Genomic DNA, 21265 nt, shown 5'->3' on the forward strand with positions numbered 1-21265 from the left:
GAATCTCCCCAAAATTTTTGAATGGCCTTTTCTTATCAATCCTTTCAAGGCTGCGGTTATCCCGGTTGCTTGTGCACCTTTTTCTACCACACTTTTTCCTTCCACTCAACATTCCATTAATATGCTTGGATACAGCACTCTGTGAACAGCCAGCTTCTTTAGCAGTGACTTTTTGTGGCTTATCTTCCTTGTGGAGTGTGTCAATGACTGCCTTTTGGACATCTGTCAAGTCAGCAGTCTTCCCCATGATTGTGGAGGCTACTGAAACAGACTAAGGGACCTTTTTAAATGCTTAGGAAGCCTTTGCAGATTTTTTTTGTTAATTATTCTAATTTACTGAGATAATGACTTGGGTTTTCACTAGCTGTAAGCCATAATCAGGGCCGGCTCCAGGTGTTTGAGGGCCCCGGGCGAAAGAGTCTCAGTGGGCCCCCCCTTTAACACATACCACGATTCATGATCGCATATAACACAGCCATGTAGTATATAACACAGCCCACATAGTATATAACACAGCCACGTAGTATATAACACTGCCACGTAGTATATAGCACAGCCCACGTAGCATATAACAGCCCATATAGTATATAGCACAGCCACATATTATATAGCACAGCCCACGTAGTATATAACACGGCCCACGTAGTATATAGCACAGCCATGTATATAGCACAGCCCACATAGCATATAACAGCCCACGTAGTATATAACATGGCCCACATAGTATATAGAACAGCCTTATAGTATATAGCACAGCCACATAGTATATAACACGGCCCATGTAGTATATAGAACAGCCATGTAGTATATAGCAAAGCCCACATAGTATATAACACAGCTATGTAGTATATAGCACAGCCATGTAGTATATAGCACAGCCCACGTAGAATATAACAGCCCATATAATTTATAGCACAGCCCACATAGTATATAACACACCCATGTAGTATATAGCACAGACATGTAGTATACAGCGCAGCCCCCCTTCCCCCAAGAATGGCCCCATAGTCCAGTATTCACTGTTATAGTTACAAAAAAAAAACAACAATCCTCACTTCTCAATGTGCCTGCGCTGCGCGCTGCTCCCTGCTCTGATCTTGGCGGCTGCCGCTGCACTGCCTGACACACAGCGAGTGCGCGATGACGTCATCACGCACCCGCAGCGGCAGTGTCAGAGGCAGAGTGAGGAATGATGGGAGAGGGAGCATCAGGTGATGCTCTCTCCTCCGTCATTTGCTTTGAACTTTACCGGCAGACGCCGGTATAGTTCAATGCGGTGGCGGGGGAGTTGGCGCTGGCGACAGGCGGGCCCCCCTGCCTCACAGAGGCCCCATAGCGGCTGCTGATGTACCGCTAGCTGAGGGCCCCTGGGGGAGCGGGGGCCCTAAGCAGCTGCCTGCCCCTAACGCCGGCCCTGAATGGGCCCCCCCCGTCTCGCCAGGGCCCCGGCACTTTCCTGGGTACGCCGGGTGCTGACGCCGGCCTTGGCCATAATCATCAATATTAACAGAAATAAACACTTGAAATAGATCACTCTGTTTGTAATGACTCTATATAATATATGAGTTTCACTTTTTGCATTGAAGAACTGAAATAAATGAACTTTTTGATGATATTCTAGTTTTGTGAGAGGCACCTGTTTGTGTGTGCTGCCATGAGTGACTTGTGGATTTTACTGGAGCATTGGTTTGTCTTACTGAAAATGTTGTATTTTTTCTTGAAGAGGTTGTTTGATGTAGAAAACCCTATTTATATCAGGCAGACCCTAATCTATTTGGCAGCAAAGAAATCGGGTATAAAGAGCATCTCTCTACTGTATTTGGGGGTCCCAACACATCCATGCCGGACACAGCATCTTAAATTCAATGCACACCATGTAATGGTTCATTTTCCCATTTGTAGCGTTGCATTGCCTTGGCATTCCGAGTGCGGTCCAATTTTCATGTACTGTTAAGAGAAAGTGCAGAAACTTATTTTTATCACATACAAGAAAACTGATGAAAATCTGATGAAACTGTAAAGAAATCAGATTAATCTATGTTCTTTTTTCTCATACGTGAAAGAAAAACGACGTCTGAGGGAGCCCTTGCAGACATGTAACGAGATGTGACAGATCCTGCTTAAATTTAGGCTGGGGTCACACTGCTGTTGATACATGTAAGAGAATCTGGACAGTTCTGCTAATGTCACTTAGATCTAACTTTGTCAGAGTCTGATCCGAGTCTCATCTGATTGTGATAAAATTCTCTTGCATCAGATTATAACAGCACAGGTGCGGAGAAGACGAAGAACATAATTTCTTCATCTTCTTCATTGTCTCTTTACACGGATGTCAGACTGCCCTTGGACTCGCACCCATAGACTTGTATGAGTACACAGGATCCAACTATTGGATGCACCCGCAGCATGCTGTGATTGTTTTCTCATACTAAATGGGCTATGTTATACACTAGTGTGAGCGTGCCCTTGTACTAACCACTAAAATCTTACAATAAGGGTAGATACTATAGACAAAGTAAAGGTCTGGATGTTATACTAAATTGTTTTGTAGATAAGACAATGTATTATGGGCTATGGTGTCTATTTAAAGCACAGCACAATTTTATTACATCTGTACTTGTTTTATTAGTCATGAGGATGCAAGTATTTGATATCTGGGAATAATTCTATCTATTGTTTGACAGTTACTTAAATAACATTTTATGGTGGGCGCAAATGTCATAGAAGACAGCTACATTAAAGGTAACATTTATACTGCTGTGTGTGAAGATGGATGAGAACAACTATGATGACAAGAATATAGGCAAAGGTGTATTATACTCTTTAGAGCTTACGACTTGGCTCACGGCCTTTTTCTGGCAGTCTCATAGACAGTGAATGGAGCAGAAATCAATTATGCATGCCTGCGCTCCATTCAAGACGGGTCTCTGCAGGCCTCTGGGTTCTGGGGAGTCCTAACAATCAGATCCCCGGTACGGTATATATAATCGCATTGGGGATAACTTCCAATTTGGGGTATAACCCTTTATTTGTTGCTATAGGGTACAGCTTTTCTTATCACCCCGCTACCTGTTTACCAGTTTTCCACAAAGTAGCTATTTTTTGCCAATCCTGTCTTCTATACACCTGCCAAGTAAAATAATTAGCAGCTAATTCAATAAATAACATTTTTAGTTATGTTAAACTGTAGTACCCCTTGAGAATGCCTGAGATATGCTGAGAGTACTTGCACCAGCCTAGGTTTTTGTATGTTTCTTAATCCCCTTGATATGGTGGATAGAATATGTGAGCGGATTTGTAAGGCCATTGTGTGCTAAATACTTGACTTTTTTAAAAGTGGTTTACAATGTATTTATGAATTTAGTGTATAAAGTAGCATATTCCTGTAATCTTTTAATCCTTTCCAGTCTTATACCCTCCGAACTTTCCGATGTATACTGTAAAAGATGAAAAATAAAATAAAAATGCAGTTGTAGCAGGCAGAAAGATCTGCAGGAGACTGTGGTATTATTACGATCCTTTTTGGTCAATCTAGGTTCAGCTTTGTTTTGTAAGCTGGAACAGCCACATATATGTATGATTGATGGCTGACCCTGGAAATATAGACACAGAGTTTCCATTTACAGGAAACTGTCTACTCCCTTCCTTCCTTTCTTCTTCACTCCTCCACTTTCTATATACTTTTATTGTCTTGTAGCCTCTCCCCGGTATTTTAGTCGTGGCCTCAATGTCACTGTATTGGGTCAATGAGAATGTGATGTATTTGTAAAATGCAGCAAAAATGCCCTCATTTCTAAAGATTCATTTTGTAAGTCATCCAATTTTTTTTTATATATTTTAGTTCAACTAATGACCCTTCACATGCATTGCCAAAACCATTTTCTTGCCTTTGGCCTGCTATCATATTCCATTACATAACCATTTACAGTTTTCCTTTTGTAAGCTGAGGGTTTGCAGATAAAGTTTCTGGTAGCTGTACATTTCATATGAAAATGACACAGGATTCTATTATCAGCTTTCCCTTTTTGTAAAGTACTTTCACCGCTTTCTTTGTTGTTTAAAAAAAGAGCCTTCTGGTTCCTCATTTCATCCTAACAGCCAGGCTACCTGAGAAAAGTGGCTTTATACCTGCCCATTCTAACTAGCGCTGAGAGGTGTGACAGGTGGGCTTGGACCATTTTCACCCTTCTTGTTAACCTTAGAATCCAGGACATTTGCTTCTGATCTATGTGGATGATGTCTCTCCCTATGTCTTCCAAAATTAGAAAAATATTTAGAATTGAGAGTCCTCAGTGGTTGATACCTTTTAATGGCTAACTGAAAAGATGGTAACAAATTGTAAGCTTTCGAGACTACACAGGTCTCTTCATCAGGCAAGACTAAAACAAATTCTGAAGAATCACATATTTATGCACAACATAGCACAGAGAAAAAAAAAGGAAAAACCATGGATAAGACAGGTGACATGAAGCAGAATTACCAAGAGTGATAAACAGTTATGTCCATAAATATTGGGCCAGTTCTTAGATAAGGATTGTTTTATTGTCCTCTGATTGGGGTCTCTGTTGTGATGACCCCTCATAGTCTGAGAGGCAAGTTCCTTAGTTGATGTAAAAAGACATAAATCCCTGCGACACATTCATTCCTGCATTAAGACTGTCAAAGGTCATCATCAGTTTATATTCCCAGACTCTTCTGTCTCTCTGAGATTTGAAGCTACCTTTTCAGAGGACAATAAAACAATCCTTATCTAAGAGCTGGCCCAATATTTATGGACATAACTGTTTATCACTCATTGTAATTCTGCTTCATGTCACCTGTCTTATCCATGGTTTTTCCTTTTTTTTTTCTGTGATGCGTTGTGCATAAATATGTGATTCTTCAGAATTTCTTTTAGTCTATGCCTGATGAAGAGACCTGTGTAGTCTCGAAAGCTTGCAATTTGTTACCATCTTTTCAGTTAGCCATTAAAAGGTATCAACCACTGAGGACTCTCAATTCTAAATATTTTTCTATCTACTGGCTAACATGGTACCAAGATATATATCTTTCCTGTTCCAAAATTAGTTAACTTAAGCCGTTGAGCTGAAGGTTGGCACAGGCCCTTTTCACTAGGCCCTAATCAAAGCCGTAAAATCAACTGTCCTATGTCATGCAGTGGCCTTCCGTTCAATGGTGATAGCTAATTATGGTCGAGTGTGCTCGGCACTGCTTGATGCTCGATCAAGCATGGGTGTTCTCGAACGAGTAGTGAGCAGTGCCAAGTATCTCTCTTGAGTGCTCGGAGAGAAAGTTCCGTTCTCCGGAAAAAGCTTGAACTTGCCATTCACTTCCATTATGCTCACTACACAAGTCGAGCATGTCCGAGTTTTCCATGTGCTCGATTTGAGTGCAAAGCACTTGAACATTTCAGTGCTTGATCAACACTAGTGGTAGCACAAGATCCACCATACAGAGGGGATGTCATTCACCTAAATAAATGGAGAAGTACATGGATGGCTAATCTTACAGAAAGCACCATCATTCTAGTTCCCGACCATCAGGCCGCTTGGTGCTGATTGGTATACGGCATGGGAAAAGGATAAATACACGCTCGTACATAGGAATACTTGCGCTGTCCAAAAATATCTTCGGCTGATTTGAAATGAAATTATACAATAGCTACAAAGAAGAACAGATCATTCCCTCCTGTAGCAATACAGATCTGTCACGATTACTAAGGGAAGTAATACTTGTACTGACGCACCAACCCATGTACCCACATAAGGAACAGGTGAAGCTTCTGGAGTATTGTAGAAGTCATCTTCTAAATGGGTAAGGCTAGGCTCGGAGCATTATACTGTAATCCTTGTATCACCCGTGGTTTTTTCACATCATCATGGCATCAACTTCATACATGAACTGTATACAAAATTTACAAAACCAGAATCTTGTTCTTTTCTTAATATTTGCAATGGATCCGGACAAAAACAGATTCCATATAGTGTCTATATGGTATCCATTGTTTAATGCACCCATTGAGATTAATGCATGAGTCTGATCCAAGAACAGATCAGATCAGTGCTGACCATTTTGCATTAGTCTGTATTGGCTGAACGCTATCCGTTTTGCATCCGGACAGCACATGGATGTAAAATTGTCTTGTCTGAACAAGCCCTTAGGCTACAATCCAACCTCAGTCACACGTTCTGTCATTTTTACAGGAAGGAAAAGTGCAGTATTCTTTTCTGTAAATAATAGACACGCAAACAATCCAAACTGACCCCATTATAGTCAATAGTGTCCCCTAGGCACTGTTTGTATCATGTGAAGGATCCCTTTCCTGCAAAAGTCCCATTTTACTGTTCCTATAATGGAACGGAAAAAAGTATGGTAACTCAGAATGCTACTGAGAACCCAGCCTGGCGCTCAAGGGTTAACTCAGACGAATAAATGGAATGAAATAAAATGACAATGTAAATTCAGTTATATGTATTGTGGAAAGCTGGTAACGTTTTATAAAAGTAACTGACTCTTGCTTGATGTGAAATGTTTGATTGGTTATGAAGTGATCTTGCAGCCATATGTTTTCTCCCTGCAGTCATATGCCAGCATGCTAATTAAATGATTGAAATAAATGCAGACTAGCAGAGTAAGGCTGCTGTGAGAACCGCTCCGACAACCCTTTTGCTGGCAAGGATTGCCACAAGTATTTCGCCTTTTACATGTTAACGGCTCAGTGATTCCTAAATTAGCTTGATGGACATCCCTTTTAATTTTTTTACACCCAAACAACCTCTGTAACAACTAGAAGCAATTTAGGAGTCTGAAGTGAGTGATGGGACAAAGGGTACCAAGGGCCTTCAGCGCTTGCCGTCCTCTCTCTGTGTTTTCTTATGGCTGAACTTTTGCAACTCTTAGATGACCCACTTCACAATATTAGCAGTTATTGTTAAAGGGGTTGTCCAGTTAAAATAAGTTATCACTTATAAAACAAAGTGATCTTACTAGAAGTGTTTTTCTATGGCGATCACATGGCTGAGTGCTTAATTTTTTGTTTTTATTTGCAATAGCGCTCTCTTACTCTCTTACTCATACTTTTGTCCATATAGTTGAAATATGTATCTACACTGTATATATGTATCTTATTGGGTGACTCCTTTGCCTTGTAGCTGGCTGCACATTTGAGGCCCATGGTGATATTGGCCCCTGTGAGGTGACACAGAGCACACAGGATGACTTTGATTGGCTGTTGGTTCATGACCCTCGTGGAAACCCTGATTTACCCCAAGGTAAGTTAATATGACCTTTTCTCCCCTTATTTATACTTTTTGTGTAATTTTGCCCTTTAGTACACGCATTAGTCCTTTATACACTGTTTAAAAAATAAAGGGAACACTTAATACAATGTAACTCTAAGTCATTCACAGTTCTGTGAAATCAACCTGTCCAGTTATGAAGCAACACTGATTGTGAATCAATTTCTCCTGCTGTTGGAACAGGCAACAGATAGAAATGACAGGCAATTAACAACACAACCCCTATAAAGGAGTGGTTCAGCAGGGGGTGACCACAGACCATTTCTCTGTTCTCATCCTTTCCGGCTGTTGAGTTGATCACTTTTGCATTTTGTCATTGCTCTTACCCCCAGAGGTACTATACTGTACTACACTGTAGCATGAGACATTGTCTACAACCCACAGAAGTTGCTCAGTTAGTGAAGCTCATCCAGGATGACACATTGGTGCTAGCTGTGGCAAGAAGGGTAGCTGTGTCTGTCAGCACAGTGTCCAGACCAGAGCATGGAGCAGATACCAGGAAAGAGGCCAATACAACAGGACATGTGGATGGGGCTGTAGGAGGGTAAGAACCCAGTAGCAGGACCGCTACCTCCTCCTTTGTGCAAGAAGGAACAGGAGGAGCACTGCCAGAGCCCTGCAAAATGACCTCCAGTAGGCCACTAACATCCATATGTCTGCTCAAACTTTCAGAAACAGACTCTATGAGGGTGGTATGAGGGCCCAACATCCACAAATGGGTGTTGTGCTTGCAACCCTACACTGTGCAGTGCAATTTGCATTTACCAGAGAACACCAAGATTGGAAGATTCAACACTGGCGCCCTGTGCACTTCACGAATGAGAGCAGGTTCACACTGAGCATATATGACCGACATGACTAAGTCTGGAGACGACGTGGAAAATGTTCTGCTGCCTGCAACATCCTCGAGCATGACTGGTTTGGCAAGGGGTCACTAATGGTGTAAGAAGGCATTTCTTTGGAGGGCTGTACAGCAGGGGTGTCAAACTGCATTCCTCGTGGGCCGCAAACAGGTCATGTTTTCAGGATTTCCTTGCATTGCACAGGTGATAATTTAATCACCTGCAGAGAATGATTCCAGCACCTTGTGCAATGCTAAGGAAATCTAGAAAACACGCATGGTTTGAGGCCCTCGAGGAATGCAGTTTGACACCCCTGCTGTACAGCCTTCCATGTGCTTGCCAGAAGTAACCTGACTGCCTTTAGGTACCTCAGACCCATTGTGAGTCCATATGCTGATGCGGTTGGCCCTGGGTTTCATTTGATGCTTGACAATGTTAGGCCTCATGTGGCTGACGTGTGTCAACAGTTCCTGCGCGATGAAGACATTGTTGCTATCGACTGTCCTGCCCATTCGCCAGACCTGAATCCAATCGAGTACATCTGAGACATCATGTCTCGTTCAATACACCAACGTTGCACCACTGACTTGTCCAGGAGTTGACTGATGCTTTAATCCTGGTCTGGAAGGAGATCCCTCAGGAGAACATCTGCCACCTCATCAAAACCATGCTCAGGTGTTGTAGGGAGGTCATACAGGCACGTGGAGGCCACACACATTATTGAGCATCATTTCGTTGTCTTGAGGCATTTCCACTGAAGTTGGATCAGCCTGTAATTTGATTTTCCACTTTGATTTTAAGTATCATTCCAAATCCAGACCTTCATGGGATATTAATTTTGATTTATATTGATCGTTTTTATGTTTTATTGTTCTCAATTCCACTATGTAATGACTAAAGATTTGCAACTGTGATATTTCTTTCAATGATATCTAGGATGTGGTATTTTAGTGATTCCTTTATTTTTTTGAGCAGTGTATAATCCTTGTTATTACCCTGATTTTTGATAATGCATTTATTGTTTTCCTCGCTTTCACAAAAAAAAAATATATTTTATAGTATTAAATCAAATTTGTCACCAGATTTTTGCTATGTAATCTGAGAGCATCATGATGTAGGGGTGGAGTCCTTGACTCCAGCGATGTTTCACTTACTGGGCTGTGTTTTGCTGTTTCAATACAATCAGTGCTTCAATACTATTTGCAGGAGATTACCACTACAGGACAAGTGGCCTCATGCCTCCTAGTCCAACCCTGCCCCCACCACTGATTAGCAGCTTTCTGTCATTTTACAATGTACACAGCAAGCTGTCAAACTACAGTGTGGGAAGGGCTATACATGCCTCAACATCTCAGCTCTTCTAGATCTGCAGCAGAGAAAACTTCTGTCATAACTGCTGCACTCAGTTATCCAAGTGATATAGAGAAGGAATTAGAGTCTCTGTCCCTACGTTAGGCTGCGGTCAGATTAGATAGCAAAAACAGGTTGACAGGTTCCCTTTAATGAACATCTTTCCTGCTATATAATTCACTATGGCATAAGATTCACTGTTTTTAATGTTTTACCCATGTAGGTTCTTACCTTTTGGTCAACTCATCTGAACATGTGTCAGGAAAGCGGGCTCATCTCCTCTTTCAACCCCTAAGTGAAAATGATACCCACTGCTTGCAGTTCAGTTACCTTCTTCATAGCAGAGATGCAAGAGGTCCTGGCTCTTTACGGGTATATGTACGAGTCAATGGTGGACCTTTGGGCACAGCTGTTTGGGAGGTATCAGGACCACGTGGAAAGCAATGGCAGCAGGCCGAACTTGCTGTTAGCACTTTTTGGCCCAGTGAATACCAGGTAATTAATCATCTGGAAATATTTGCACTTTTTAATATTGCAGAAGTACTGTGACCATGTGAAACGGAGGCGGGGGGAGGGGGGGGGGGGGAAGTCATGGCGGAGGGTGGCAGTACTGGCCCTCCGTCTCATAAACACATTGTCCCTTTTGCGGTGCAATTGGGGGTCCACTTACTAGTGTATCAGAGTCACCTTGGACTGCTGGGGCTTCATTCCTTTAAGCACCACGTAATGACAGGCTGAGTCCGCATCCAGTTCCAACAAAACAACTTTACTCAGTTCTTTACACAGCTCATCCAGTTTAGTCACAGAGATAGCACAAGATTCTTCACAGAGTATAAGTTTTCCTTTTCCTGTGCTTTCCCTCACTCCTCCAGGAATATCGCAGGGTCGTACCATCGCCTTCAGTACCGCAGCTTCCTGACTGGCCAGCCTAACTCGCTTTAGGAGTTCTCCGTCCGTTTCGAACTAGACATTTAGGATAGTTCCCATGAAATTAGCTGCTACCATCTTGATGCTGCCATGTATTCCTCCACCACCGTGTGACTATCAGCCCATAGGCCCTGGACGGCTGGGCTCCCATCTTGAATGTTGCGAGATACAACTGCCCTGTCCTGGCTCCAAGCCTTCTCTGACTTAAGGTACCGTTACACTAAACGATTTACCAACGATCACGACCAGAGATACGACCTGGCCGTGATCGTTGGTAAGTCGCTGTGTGGTCGCTGGAGAGCTGTCACACAGTCAGCTCTCCAGCGACCAACGATGCCGAAGTCCCCAGGTAAACAGGGTAAACACAGACGTCACCGCTGTGCTTTACGGCCGGCGCTCACAGTCAGTGCGGGAAGCTGACGGCGAGGGACGTGACAGACGCCGGAATGTGAGTATATACTGTTTTTTTTTTACATTTACAATGGTAACCAGGGTAAATATCGGGTTACTAAGCGCGGCCCTGTGCTTAGTAACCCAGTGTTTTCCCTGGTTACCAGTGAACACATCGCTGGATCGGCGCCACACACGCCGATCCAGCGATGACAGCGGGTGATCAGCGACCAAAAAAAAGGTCCTGATCATTCCCAGCAACCAACGATCTCCCAGCAGGGGCCTGATCGTTGGTCGCTGTCACACATAACGATTTCGTTAACGATATCGTTGCTACGTCACAAAAATCAACGATATAATTAAAGAAATCGTTATGTGTGACGGTACCTTAACTCCAGGAAGTTCCCCCAGCTTACACCCAGTTGGCCCCTCCTAACTAACTAGATCCTATTGTTCTATCTATTCCTATTGTGCCTCCCTAGTGGGCTAAAACTATATCTCACACTTTCCCTACATCTACACAATACAGGGAATATATATATATATATATATATATATATATATATATATTTGCAACACATTACATAATATAGCAGTATTAAAATACACATACCACATATCTGACATACACAATATAGCAGCATTATATGACATATTAAAAGTACCAGCTTCTCAGGGACGTAGAAACATGGGCGAGGGGAGTGGGGCACAAACCAGTCCTTGTACACCCCTTACACATGCACACTCTCATTGTCTCTTTAGAAGTGAAAAAGTTGTTGGCGACTGTTGACATTTCTGCGAATGTAGCATGACTTTTCTCCCCACCAGTTATGCTGTAATTTCACTTCTACTTTCCAATAAACCTTCCTACTGTGGAACCTTAGACTACCCTTGTCCTTGAATTAAGAACTGTTGAATTTCTTTGACTATTGAGCCTTGTTGGATTTATTTTTTATTTTTTTTACAAGAAAGTTAAGATTCATTATGACCCTGACATTGAATTGTTACTGTATAAAAGATGTAGTACGTTAAGCCAATGTTTAATTGTCACGCTGCCTTCAATAACCCTGAGAATATCTGATAATTCAGATGATAGCGTATAACATAATATGTGAATATTGTGACGCCCAGGAGACCGGGATACCCAGCACCGGACCAATGGAGTCTGTCTCTTGAGGGGGATGTCACGGGTGGCTTGACCCGGTGCTGTGGCCTCAGGCAATGCACAGTGTAAGGGGTATCATGAGGGGACAGGCACTTACTTGATCAGCAGCAGGTTCTCCCAGCGGTGACGATCCTGATCCTGGATAGATGGCTATTGTCCAAATGAAAGACTGAGGCACTGAAACGTTTAACCAGTTTACTTTAACATAAAAGGATTTACAACCAGTCCTGTCACCGGAGTCTGTATGGGAACTCTGAGTTACTTTGACCCTGCCGGGGTCTTCGCCTCTTATTGTGCGCAATTTCTGTGTGGCCCTGCTGCTGTATGTGAACTGGCTGCCGGCCCAATCTGTCCCCTCCGGGTCCTGGTTCGACGGGCAACCCGAGTCCTTTTATCGGTTTACCCCCTCTGGGAGTACCGCTGAACTCTGTGTCTGTTGCTGCATCCGACCCTAGTGAAGCTGATATCACCTCACGTTTTTCCGGTTGCTGTATTATATATAATGAATACAGCCACGGATCCGGTATCCGTCTTTGCGCCTGTTCTGGGTAGTGATTAATGCTACCCGGTTCTCACAATGTCCTTTTTCTCTATCCCTCTTCTCCTCAGGCCGGTGATTTGGGCCTGGAAACCGTCATAGGGCTGTTAGAAATTCAGCTGTATGACCTCTCACTATCAGCTCCTTGGCCCAACTGCCATTTCTTCTCTCAGACCAGAATGGATCAAGGGGAGTCTCTGGAGCTCCCCCTTCTAGCCGGAGGTGGTAGTGCAGTCTTGCTATTTTAGTATTTGTACTTACTGTCAGTAACTATTTTTGTGGCAAATACCCCTAGGGGTGCCACATTCCCCCTTAGTTAAGAACAGTACTCCGGGACTGTGGGACAATAACATTTTGAAATAACAATTAATATGTACAGAGTCTTAAAAATGAAAAGTTACAAAAACCACTCAAGGAAACAAAAATAGAGTTCTGTAAAAAGTCACTTCAAATAGCGTCCATTAATACAGTTCTATCCTTGAAGGTATTAGGAACGGCACTGTACTTAATGTCCAGGAATTTAGTTCCATTTTTCCAACGGAGTTATCAATATAAAGTCTAAAGAAAGTTCAAAAAGAGCAAAAAGCAAAGTTCAAAAAGCAGTCTTTCCGGAGCTTTGATTTAGTGCCTCCGGGCTGATAAAAAGTTCAAGAATATGCAATAAGTTCATACAGACAAGTCTCTGTAGGCACTGGGCTTAAACGTTGCAGACTGATAGCAATGACTATACTACATTTTCTGTTTAACTATATACGGCATAACATATATACAATTCACATTATGAGCTTTATAGTTGGTAATCTGCATACCTGGCCGGTAATTGACCCTGGGTACTACGCTGTGATCTACGTAATAGCGGTGTCTCTTCATGTGGTGTACTACTGTCTACTGCGGATGTAGTATCTGCCCGCTCTGCTAAAGATAATTCCACGACTATGGAGTTGGCAAGTCCACCGTGAATGGGATTACTCTGACCAGGAATCTGTTCTTCCTGGCCTGGAACCTCCTGTAGTACGGGGTCAGCCTCTTCCTGTCTTGGGACTTCTGGTATTGGGTTCGGTGTTGGGTAAAAGGCCACCATGGGAACCACTACTGCACCATGGTATGTTAGTAGGGTTTTGGGAAAGTCTCCTATACAGGTGTGATACACTTCCTCTTCTTTTTCCTTTACTGGTTGAACCTGTATGGGTTGAATAACTTCTGGTTCTGGCTGGACAGCGTCTGGCTCTTTCAATGCTTCCGGACATAATTTAAGATTGTCTCTTGACACTAGTACAGATGTTAAGCCTCCGTTTTTGCTAATGAGACACATTTTAGGATTATCCACTCTTGTTGGTAAAACTGTGTAGGGTACGGCTTCCCACTGATTGTCCAGTTTATTGGTTCGACGATTTCTCTTGAGCACTTGGTCACCCGGTCTTAATGGGGTCGCTAGAGCATTCTGGTTGAAAGTTCGCTCTTGTCTTTCTCTAGTTTGCTGAAGGCTTCTTTTCACACTCTCTTGCACTTGGCGATACTGCTTTTGCCGTATGATATCCCAATTGGAGTCTTGAACTTCTGCGTCTGGTTTCAGAATTCCCATTTCTAGATCGATTGGTAATTGGCCGGGTCTTGCACGCATAAGGTAAGCTGGGGTGCAGTTGGTGGAGCTCACCGGGACATGATTATACAGATCCACCAAGTCAGGCAATTTCTCTGGCCATTGATTCCTTTCTGTCTCAGGTAAAGTCTTTAGTAGGTCTATTACAATACGGTTCATCTTCTCGCATAAGCCGTTTGTTTGTGGATGATAGGCCGTCGTCCGGATCTTTTTGCAACCATACATATTACAGAATTCTCTGAAGATCTCTGATTCAAAGGCTGTACCTTGGTCGGTGAGAACCTGTTCCGGATATCCATGGGGTCTACAAAAGTACGTTTGGAACGCTTTGGCTGCTGTTTTTGCTGTCAGATCTTTTACGGGTACTACTACCAAGAAACGTGAATAATGGTCCACGATGGTCAAGGCATAGACATAGCCGGACCGGCTTGGTGTCAACTTCACGTGGTCCATGGCTACAAGTTCAAGTGGTTGTTTGGTGATTATGGGCTGCAGTGGTGCTCTTTGGTTCTTTTGATCGTTTCTTCTGAGGTTACACGGGCCACAATTTCTGCACCACTGTTCGATTGATTTTCTCATCCCGACCCAATAAAATCTTTCTCTTAGAAGTACTTCTAACTTTTTCCAACCGAAGTGACCAGCACCATTATGGTAAGCTTCGAGGACCATCTTCACATCTTGTTTAGGCACAATAATCTGCCAAACCAATTCATGTGTTTTCGGATTGGTGTATCTTCTACAGAGCTTCCCTTGATACAGGAACATTTTGCCTCTCTCTTTCCAGAGTTGATACGTCTCTTCTGGGGCATCCTCATAGGGATATGCACTTTGCTCAGTCAACAGTTCCTTCACCAACTTCACAGCCGGATTGCTGTCTTGGGTGTCAGCCCATCTATGGTGTGCTAACGGATTAAAATTCACCTCTTGTTGTTTCTGATAGGTACTTGACTGATGATGTTTTGCCTTGGGATGATGGAAGGCTGGTAGTTCAATTTCTTCAAGCTCCCCCGTTTCCTCTTCTACATCTCTCAAGTGTGGCATCCGGGATAGGGCATCGGCATTTCCATTCTTGCGACCTGCTCGATACTTGATTATGAAGTTGTAATTAGATAACCGGGCTATCCATCGCTGTTCTAACACACCTAATTTGGCTGTGTCCAGGTGGGTCAACGGATTGTTGTCAGTATAGACAATAAATTCTGCAGCGGCCAGATAGTGTTTGAAACGCTCCGTCACAGCCCAAACTACTGCCAGTAGTTCCAATTCGAAGGAGCTGTAATTTTCTGAATTTCTTTCAGTAGGCCGGAGCTTTCTACTTGCAAAGGCGATGACTTTCTCCCGACCTTCTTGCTTTTGTGACAGCACCGCTCCTAGTCCCACATTACTGGCATCGGTGTAGAGGATGAAAGGTTTATGGTAATCTGGGTATGCCAGAACCTCTTCTCCGGTTAGTGCCTTCTTTAGTTGTTCAAAGGAGTCTTCCCTTTCGTCGTTCCACTGAAAAGGAGGGTTTCGGTTTGAAGGTTTCTTCGTCTGCCCTACCAAGGTGTCTTGCAAGGGTGCTGCCAACTTGGTAAATCCTTTTATAAATCTGCGATAGTAACCCACCAATCCCAGGAATTGTCTCACTTCTTTTGCGCTGGTAGGTCTTGGCCAATCCCTTATGGCGCTTATTTTCTCGGGATCTGGTGCTACTCCCTCCGAACTCACGATGTGTCCCAGGTACTGTACCTTTGGCTTGAGAAGGTGACATTTGGATGGCTTGACTTTCATGCCATACCTGGATAAGGCTTCGAACACTTCTGCCAGGTCTATTAAGTGTTGTTCGTAAGTCTTTGAGTAGACGATCACATCATCTAGGTACAGGAGGACGGTCTCGAAGTTCTTGTGTCCGAGGCAGCATTCCATCAGCCGCTGGAAGGTACCGGATGCGTTGCAGAGTCCGAACGGCATGCGATTAAATTCACATAGACCCATTGGTGTGGTGAATGCCGTCTTTTCCTTATCTCTCTCAGCCACAGGGACTTGCCAATACCCGCTTGTTAAGTCTAAGGTGGAAAAATAATTAGCAGATTTCAAAGCAGTTAAGGACTCTTCTATCCTAGGCAAGGGGTAGGCGTCTTTATGGGTGATGTTATTAATCTTCCGGTAGTCTACGCACATTCTCATGGTTCCGTCCTTTTTTTTGACAATCACTAGAGGGGCCGCCCAGGGGCTACAGCTGTCTCTTATTACCCCGGCCTGTTTCATTTCCCTCAGCATATCTTTTGCACATTGATAGTGAGCGGGCGGTATGGGTATATATCTTTCTTTTATTGGGGGATGGTCACCTGTGGGGATTGTGTGTTCTACCCCTTCTATCCGTCCGAAGTCCAATGGGTGTTTACTGAAGACTTGTTCATATTCCGTCACTAGCCTATACACCCCTTGTTTTTGATGGGTAGGTGTTGAATTTATGCCCACGTGTAGCTGTTGGCACCAATCCTCCATTTCTCCATCTGAGCCATTGCCTTCCACCTGACAGGTTGGTTCTAAGGGCTCAATGGTTGTGATGGCATTGTTGTCAACAGTATATAGCTTTGCCATTGTAGCATACCTTGGCAAAGTGACCTCTTCCTCTCCACAGTTCAAAAGTCGTACCGGCACTCGTCCCCTGTGTACCTCGACTATCCCTCGTGCTGTGAGTATAGTGGGCCTGCTGTCGGTGTACACTGGTTCTATTAAGGCTTGATAATCTCGTCCCTTAGTACCAATGGCTGCTCTACACCATACCAGCATTTCTGTTTTTGGTGGGATTACAATAGACGTTGGATCACTTACCCTCACACTGCCGATTTCTCCACCTGCAACTTCTACCTGTTGCCTTAACATCAATACTTTTATTTCCCTCCGGAGAACTCTCTGCTGGCAGGATTGGGCAGTTTCAGCAATTTGCTGTAAGACAGAAATGACTTCGGAAAAGCAGTTCTCTAACACATTCATTCCTATCAATACAGTTGGTTCACAGTTCCGCCGGTCAACATCAACAACAATTATACCCTGTTTCTTCAGTTCTACTTTACCAATCTTTATGGTCATCTCCCTGAATCCTAGTTTCGGTACCAACTTACCATTACTGGCCCATATATCTAGTTCAACATCAGAGGGCCCTTTATCAATATCTGCATCAGCCCAGTACCTCTTATAAAGGATATACGGTATAGATGAAATCTGGGAACCTGTGTCCAGCAAAGCGTTGAGGGGAATTCCGTCCAGCACGATAGGGATAATGGGTCGTCCTCCGATGTACCTGTCGTGCCAGGGTGTTGGGCCTTGAAAGTTCATTCCTGCGAAGCGGCCCGCATTCCCAGGGGATTCCCGTTTAAATCACAATCTCGTGCAAAGTGGCCCGGCTGCTGGCAACGGCGGCAAATGGGCTGTCCATCCGGTTGGTAGCGGTCGCGTGGTCGTCCTCTCCATGTCGGGTATCTCCGGGGTCTCATCCATGGAACATCCTCTCTACAGTTTGCCAACTCCATCTTGTGTCCTCTCATCTCCTGCATGGTTTTAGCCATTGAAGCAACAACATCAGCTAAAGAGTCAAGCTTTTGTTGAAGAGCCTCATTAGTACTGGGCCCCAGGGGCTTAGCAATGGCCCCAGACATAGCTGATGTCACTGGCACTCCCTGTTGTTGAGGTGCCTCTGCCATGGGTTGCGCAGGATCCTGATCCCGAGGTGCCTCTGCCAGCTGGAGACGTATAGCGCTCTCCTTTAATTGGGCAAATGTCAATTCAGGGTTCTTAAAAACAAGCATGCTCACATGCCCCCGGTGAGAAGGGGTGTAGAGTCCCTCAATAAATTGATCTCTTAGCAGTTTATCCGCTCCGGTGTTAAAAATGGGTTCAGCCAGTGTAAGTGATTTAAGGGCTTCCTGCAGGTTTAAGGCAAAGTCTCTCACGCCCTCATTAGCTTTTTGTTTGCAAATAAAGAATCGTATTTTAGCTTTGCTGCTGGCCGTGGTTTCAAATGTATCTTTTAATCCAGCAAATATGCGTTCAACAGTGCCTTTTAGATCAGCTGCCCATGCTGTGACTTCTCGCTTAGCATGGCCACTTAACTGCATCATCAGGAGACTAACACGCTGAACTTCACCCACAGGGAACATGTCAAAATGGGCCAGCATCTTTTCTCTGAAATCGTCAAGGGTATTAGGCTCACCTTCATACATTGGAAGCCATGGGCCACCCGGGGTATATGGCATCAGCACCGGCATGATGGGCGCCACTCCTTGCACCGCTGCGCTGCCGGACTCTCTATTGACACTCTGTCTTTCAGCTGCATTAGCGTTGCCGAGTGCTGCGGCGTCTCCGTGCTGCGACATACTGTGCCCCCTTAGTTAATCCGGACCCTTCCGGTCCTCCTCTTCCGTCGGGATAGTGTAGATTCGTTCCGCTGTGCAGCAGGATCGATTTTCCCCTTGCTCTGATGTCAGAGCGCTCAGCTTGGTGCCGCCCACAATGACACGCCCCCTGCTGCTCCCACCCACCGCGCTCTGTAATGGCGGATTCTGAAGTTTTTCAGTTAGACTGGGGCTCAGGTGATGGCGTAGCTCAATTAACAGTCTCGTGCCTAACGGTTATGAAGTGATTACCTCAGGGGATGGCGGCCATCTTTACTCCATTATAACCAATGGGGAAAAGTCACTTTCAATAGTTTTCAATGGGGGAATGGATTTTTCTTTAATAAAGTCAATTTTCAAGATTTTTCATCCCAGTTTTCACAGTTTTGGGCTCCAATCACGGCACACAATACCCGGTATACGGGCTGGCTAGATCCTGTTCGTGACGACAATTGTGACGCCCAGGAGACCGGGATACCCAGCACCGGACCAATGGAGTCTGTCTCTTGAGGGGGATGTCACGGGTGGCTTGACCCGGTGCTGTGGCCTCAGGCAATGCACAGTGTAAGGGGTATCATGAGGGGACAGGCACTTACTTGATCAGCAGCAGGTTCTCCCAGCGGTGACGATCCTGATCCTGGATAGATGGCTATTGTCCAAATGAAAGACTGAGGCACTGAAACGTTTAACCAGTTTACTTTAACATAAAAGGATTTACAACCAGTCCTGTCACCGGAGTCTGTATGGGAACTCTGAGTTACTTTGACCCTGCCGGGGTCTTCGCCTCTTATTGTGCGCAATTTCTGTGTGGCCCTGCTGCTGTATGTGAACTGGCTGCCGGCCCAATCTGTCCCCTCCGGGTCCTGGTTCGACGGGCAACCCGAGTCCTTTTATCGGTTTACCCCCTCTGGGAGTACCGCTGAACTCTGTGTCTGTTGCTGCATCCGACCCTAGTGAAGCTGATATTACCTCACGTTTTTCCGGTTGCTGTATTATATATAATGAATACAGCCACGGATCCGGTATCCGTCTTTGCGCCTGTTCTGGGTAGTGATTAATGCTACCCGGTTCTCACAATGTCCTTTTTCTCTATCCCTCTTCTCCTCAGGCCGGTGATTTGGGCCTGGAAACCGTCATAGGGCTGTTAGAAATTCAGCTGTATGACCTCTCACTTTCAACTCCTTGGCCCAACTGCCATTTCTTCTCTCAGACCAGAATGGATCAAGGGGAGTCTCTGGAGCTCCCCCTTCTAGCCGGAGGTGGTAGTGCAGTCTTGCTATTTTAGTATTTGTACTTACTGTCAGTAACTATTTTTGTGGCAAATACCCCTAGGGGTGCCACAGTTGCTATTGTCATTGTCACTTTCCTGAGTGAGATTTCTAGATTGTCAGGTATAACCTTCAGTTAGGGATAATAGGAGAGATGTCTAGACATGATCCTTAGTTGTCAACAGTGGGAGGAGCCTTGAGATACTTTCCTGCAAGCCTGAGGAGCCGTGGATGGTAAGGCCCAGGCTGAGAGGAGAAGTTTTAGTGCACGTATAGTGCTAATAGTGCTATATGCAGCGGAGTGAGAAGAGCGGCTATACATTGATGGAAAAGAGCTGGTTCATCACACTATGAGGGGCTGTTGGCTCAGTGTACTGAATAACTGTGGAGAGCTGTAATCATTATCATTAACTGCTCCAGTAAAAGCGAGTCTTTCTTCCTGTTGCATCTGAGGTCTGGACATTGTTTATCTAGATGGGCTGATTCTGCCTCCCTTCCACAACTTTCCCCTTTTTATTCTGCTCAGGATTGCCCGCCGGCTGGAAAGACCACTGTGACAGCTGGCTGCCATTACGCCCCTGTCCGGTGGAGGCTGACAAAGACAGAATCATGTTTACATGCCATTTTTACCATACAATGAACGTCATAAAAAGAAAACCCCTTGTTTCCAATACTACAAGCTAAGAGTTACGTAGCAAAAATGACTAGAACATATTCCCGATTCTTCATCTGGCCAAATAGCCACCAATTACAAATTCATCCATGTCGCCCTGGATTATGAGCAGTTTCAATTTCCGCTAACAAAATGGCAGATTGAGGACCCCTTCTTGTCCTGCAGCACCAATCTGAAAGCTGTACATCAAGCCCACAAATTCCTCCTTGAGCTCGTTTTCTAGAAATGAGACTGAAAATTTGTCATAGATCTTATTTAACTCCACAAAAAGGTCATAGAATGGGGCTGTACACGAGCTTCATGTACTCACTGAGCTGCCTCCTACGGACCCAGTGCTCATGTGATTGATGGATGTAGTGATGGAAACTGCTGTGTCCTAGGAGTCCCAGTCAGCTCTGCTATGAAGCCAGGAGGCTAGATATCCAGTGTAACTTGGGCTTATATGCCAGTCCCAGTTACAGTAGACATTAGTTAATAAATTAAGCATTTAAATGTTGAAATGTCCCCTGTTGCGAATTCCGCTCTTGGGCTCCCTCCGGTGGTTATAAGTGGCACTTTTGTGAGTTCTGCTCTTGGGCTCCCTCTTGTGGTTTCTAGTGGTATGGCTGCTCCTTGGAGTTAGCTGTCATCAGCTGCCTCCACTTATCTTCTCTTCTGCTCGGCTATTTAGGTCTGGCTCTGTCTTCAGCCAGTGCCACTTGTAAATGGTTCCTGGTTGGATTCACATCTGTTTGGAGTTCCCTGTTATCCTGACCAGTTCTGCTAAGCTAAGTTTTTGCTTGCTCTTTTCTGTCCATAGATTGTGGACTTATCCATTCTGTGCTTTCTATGTTTG

General features: G+C 44.4%; 1 protein-coding gene across 4 annotated transcripts in view; it reads left to right on the forward strand.

Annotated features, from left to right (window-relative positions):
* The window catches only part of PTPRU (protein tyrosine phosphatase receptor type U), a 309484-nt gene that overhangs the window by 100486 nt on the left and 187733 nt on the right, over window positions 1-21265 (forward strand). For all 4 annotated transcript variants that reach the window (XM_069756793.1, XM_069756794.1, XM_069756795.1 and 1 more), the window contains exons 2-3: window positions 7152-7271; window positions 9714-9985. In XM_069756793.1, the coding sequence (XP_069612894.1) occupies window positions 7152-7271; window positions 9714-9985 (392 nt within the window). The remainder of the gene's footprint in view (window positions 1-7151; window positions 7272-9713; window positions 9986-21265) is intronic.

Source organism: Ranitomeya imitator, chromosome 3 (genome assembly GCF_032444005.1).
Source record: "Ranitomeya imitator isolate aRanImi1 chromosome 3, aRanImi1.pri, whole genome shotgun sequence".
Classification (NCBI taxonomy): Eukaryota; Metazoa; Chordata; class Amphibia; order Anura; family Dendrobatidae; genus Ranitomeya; species Ranitomeya imitator.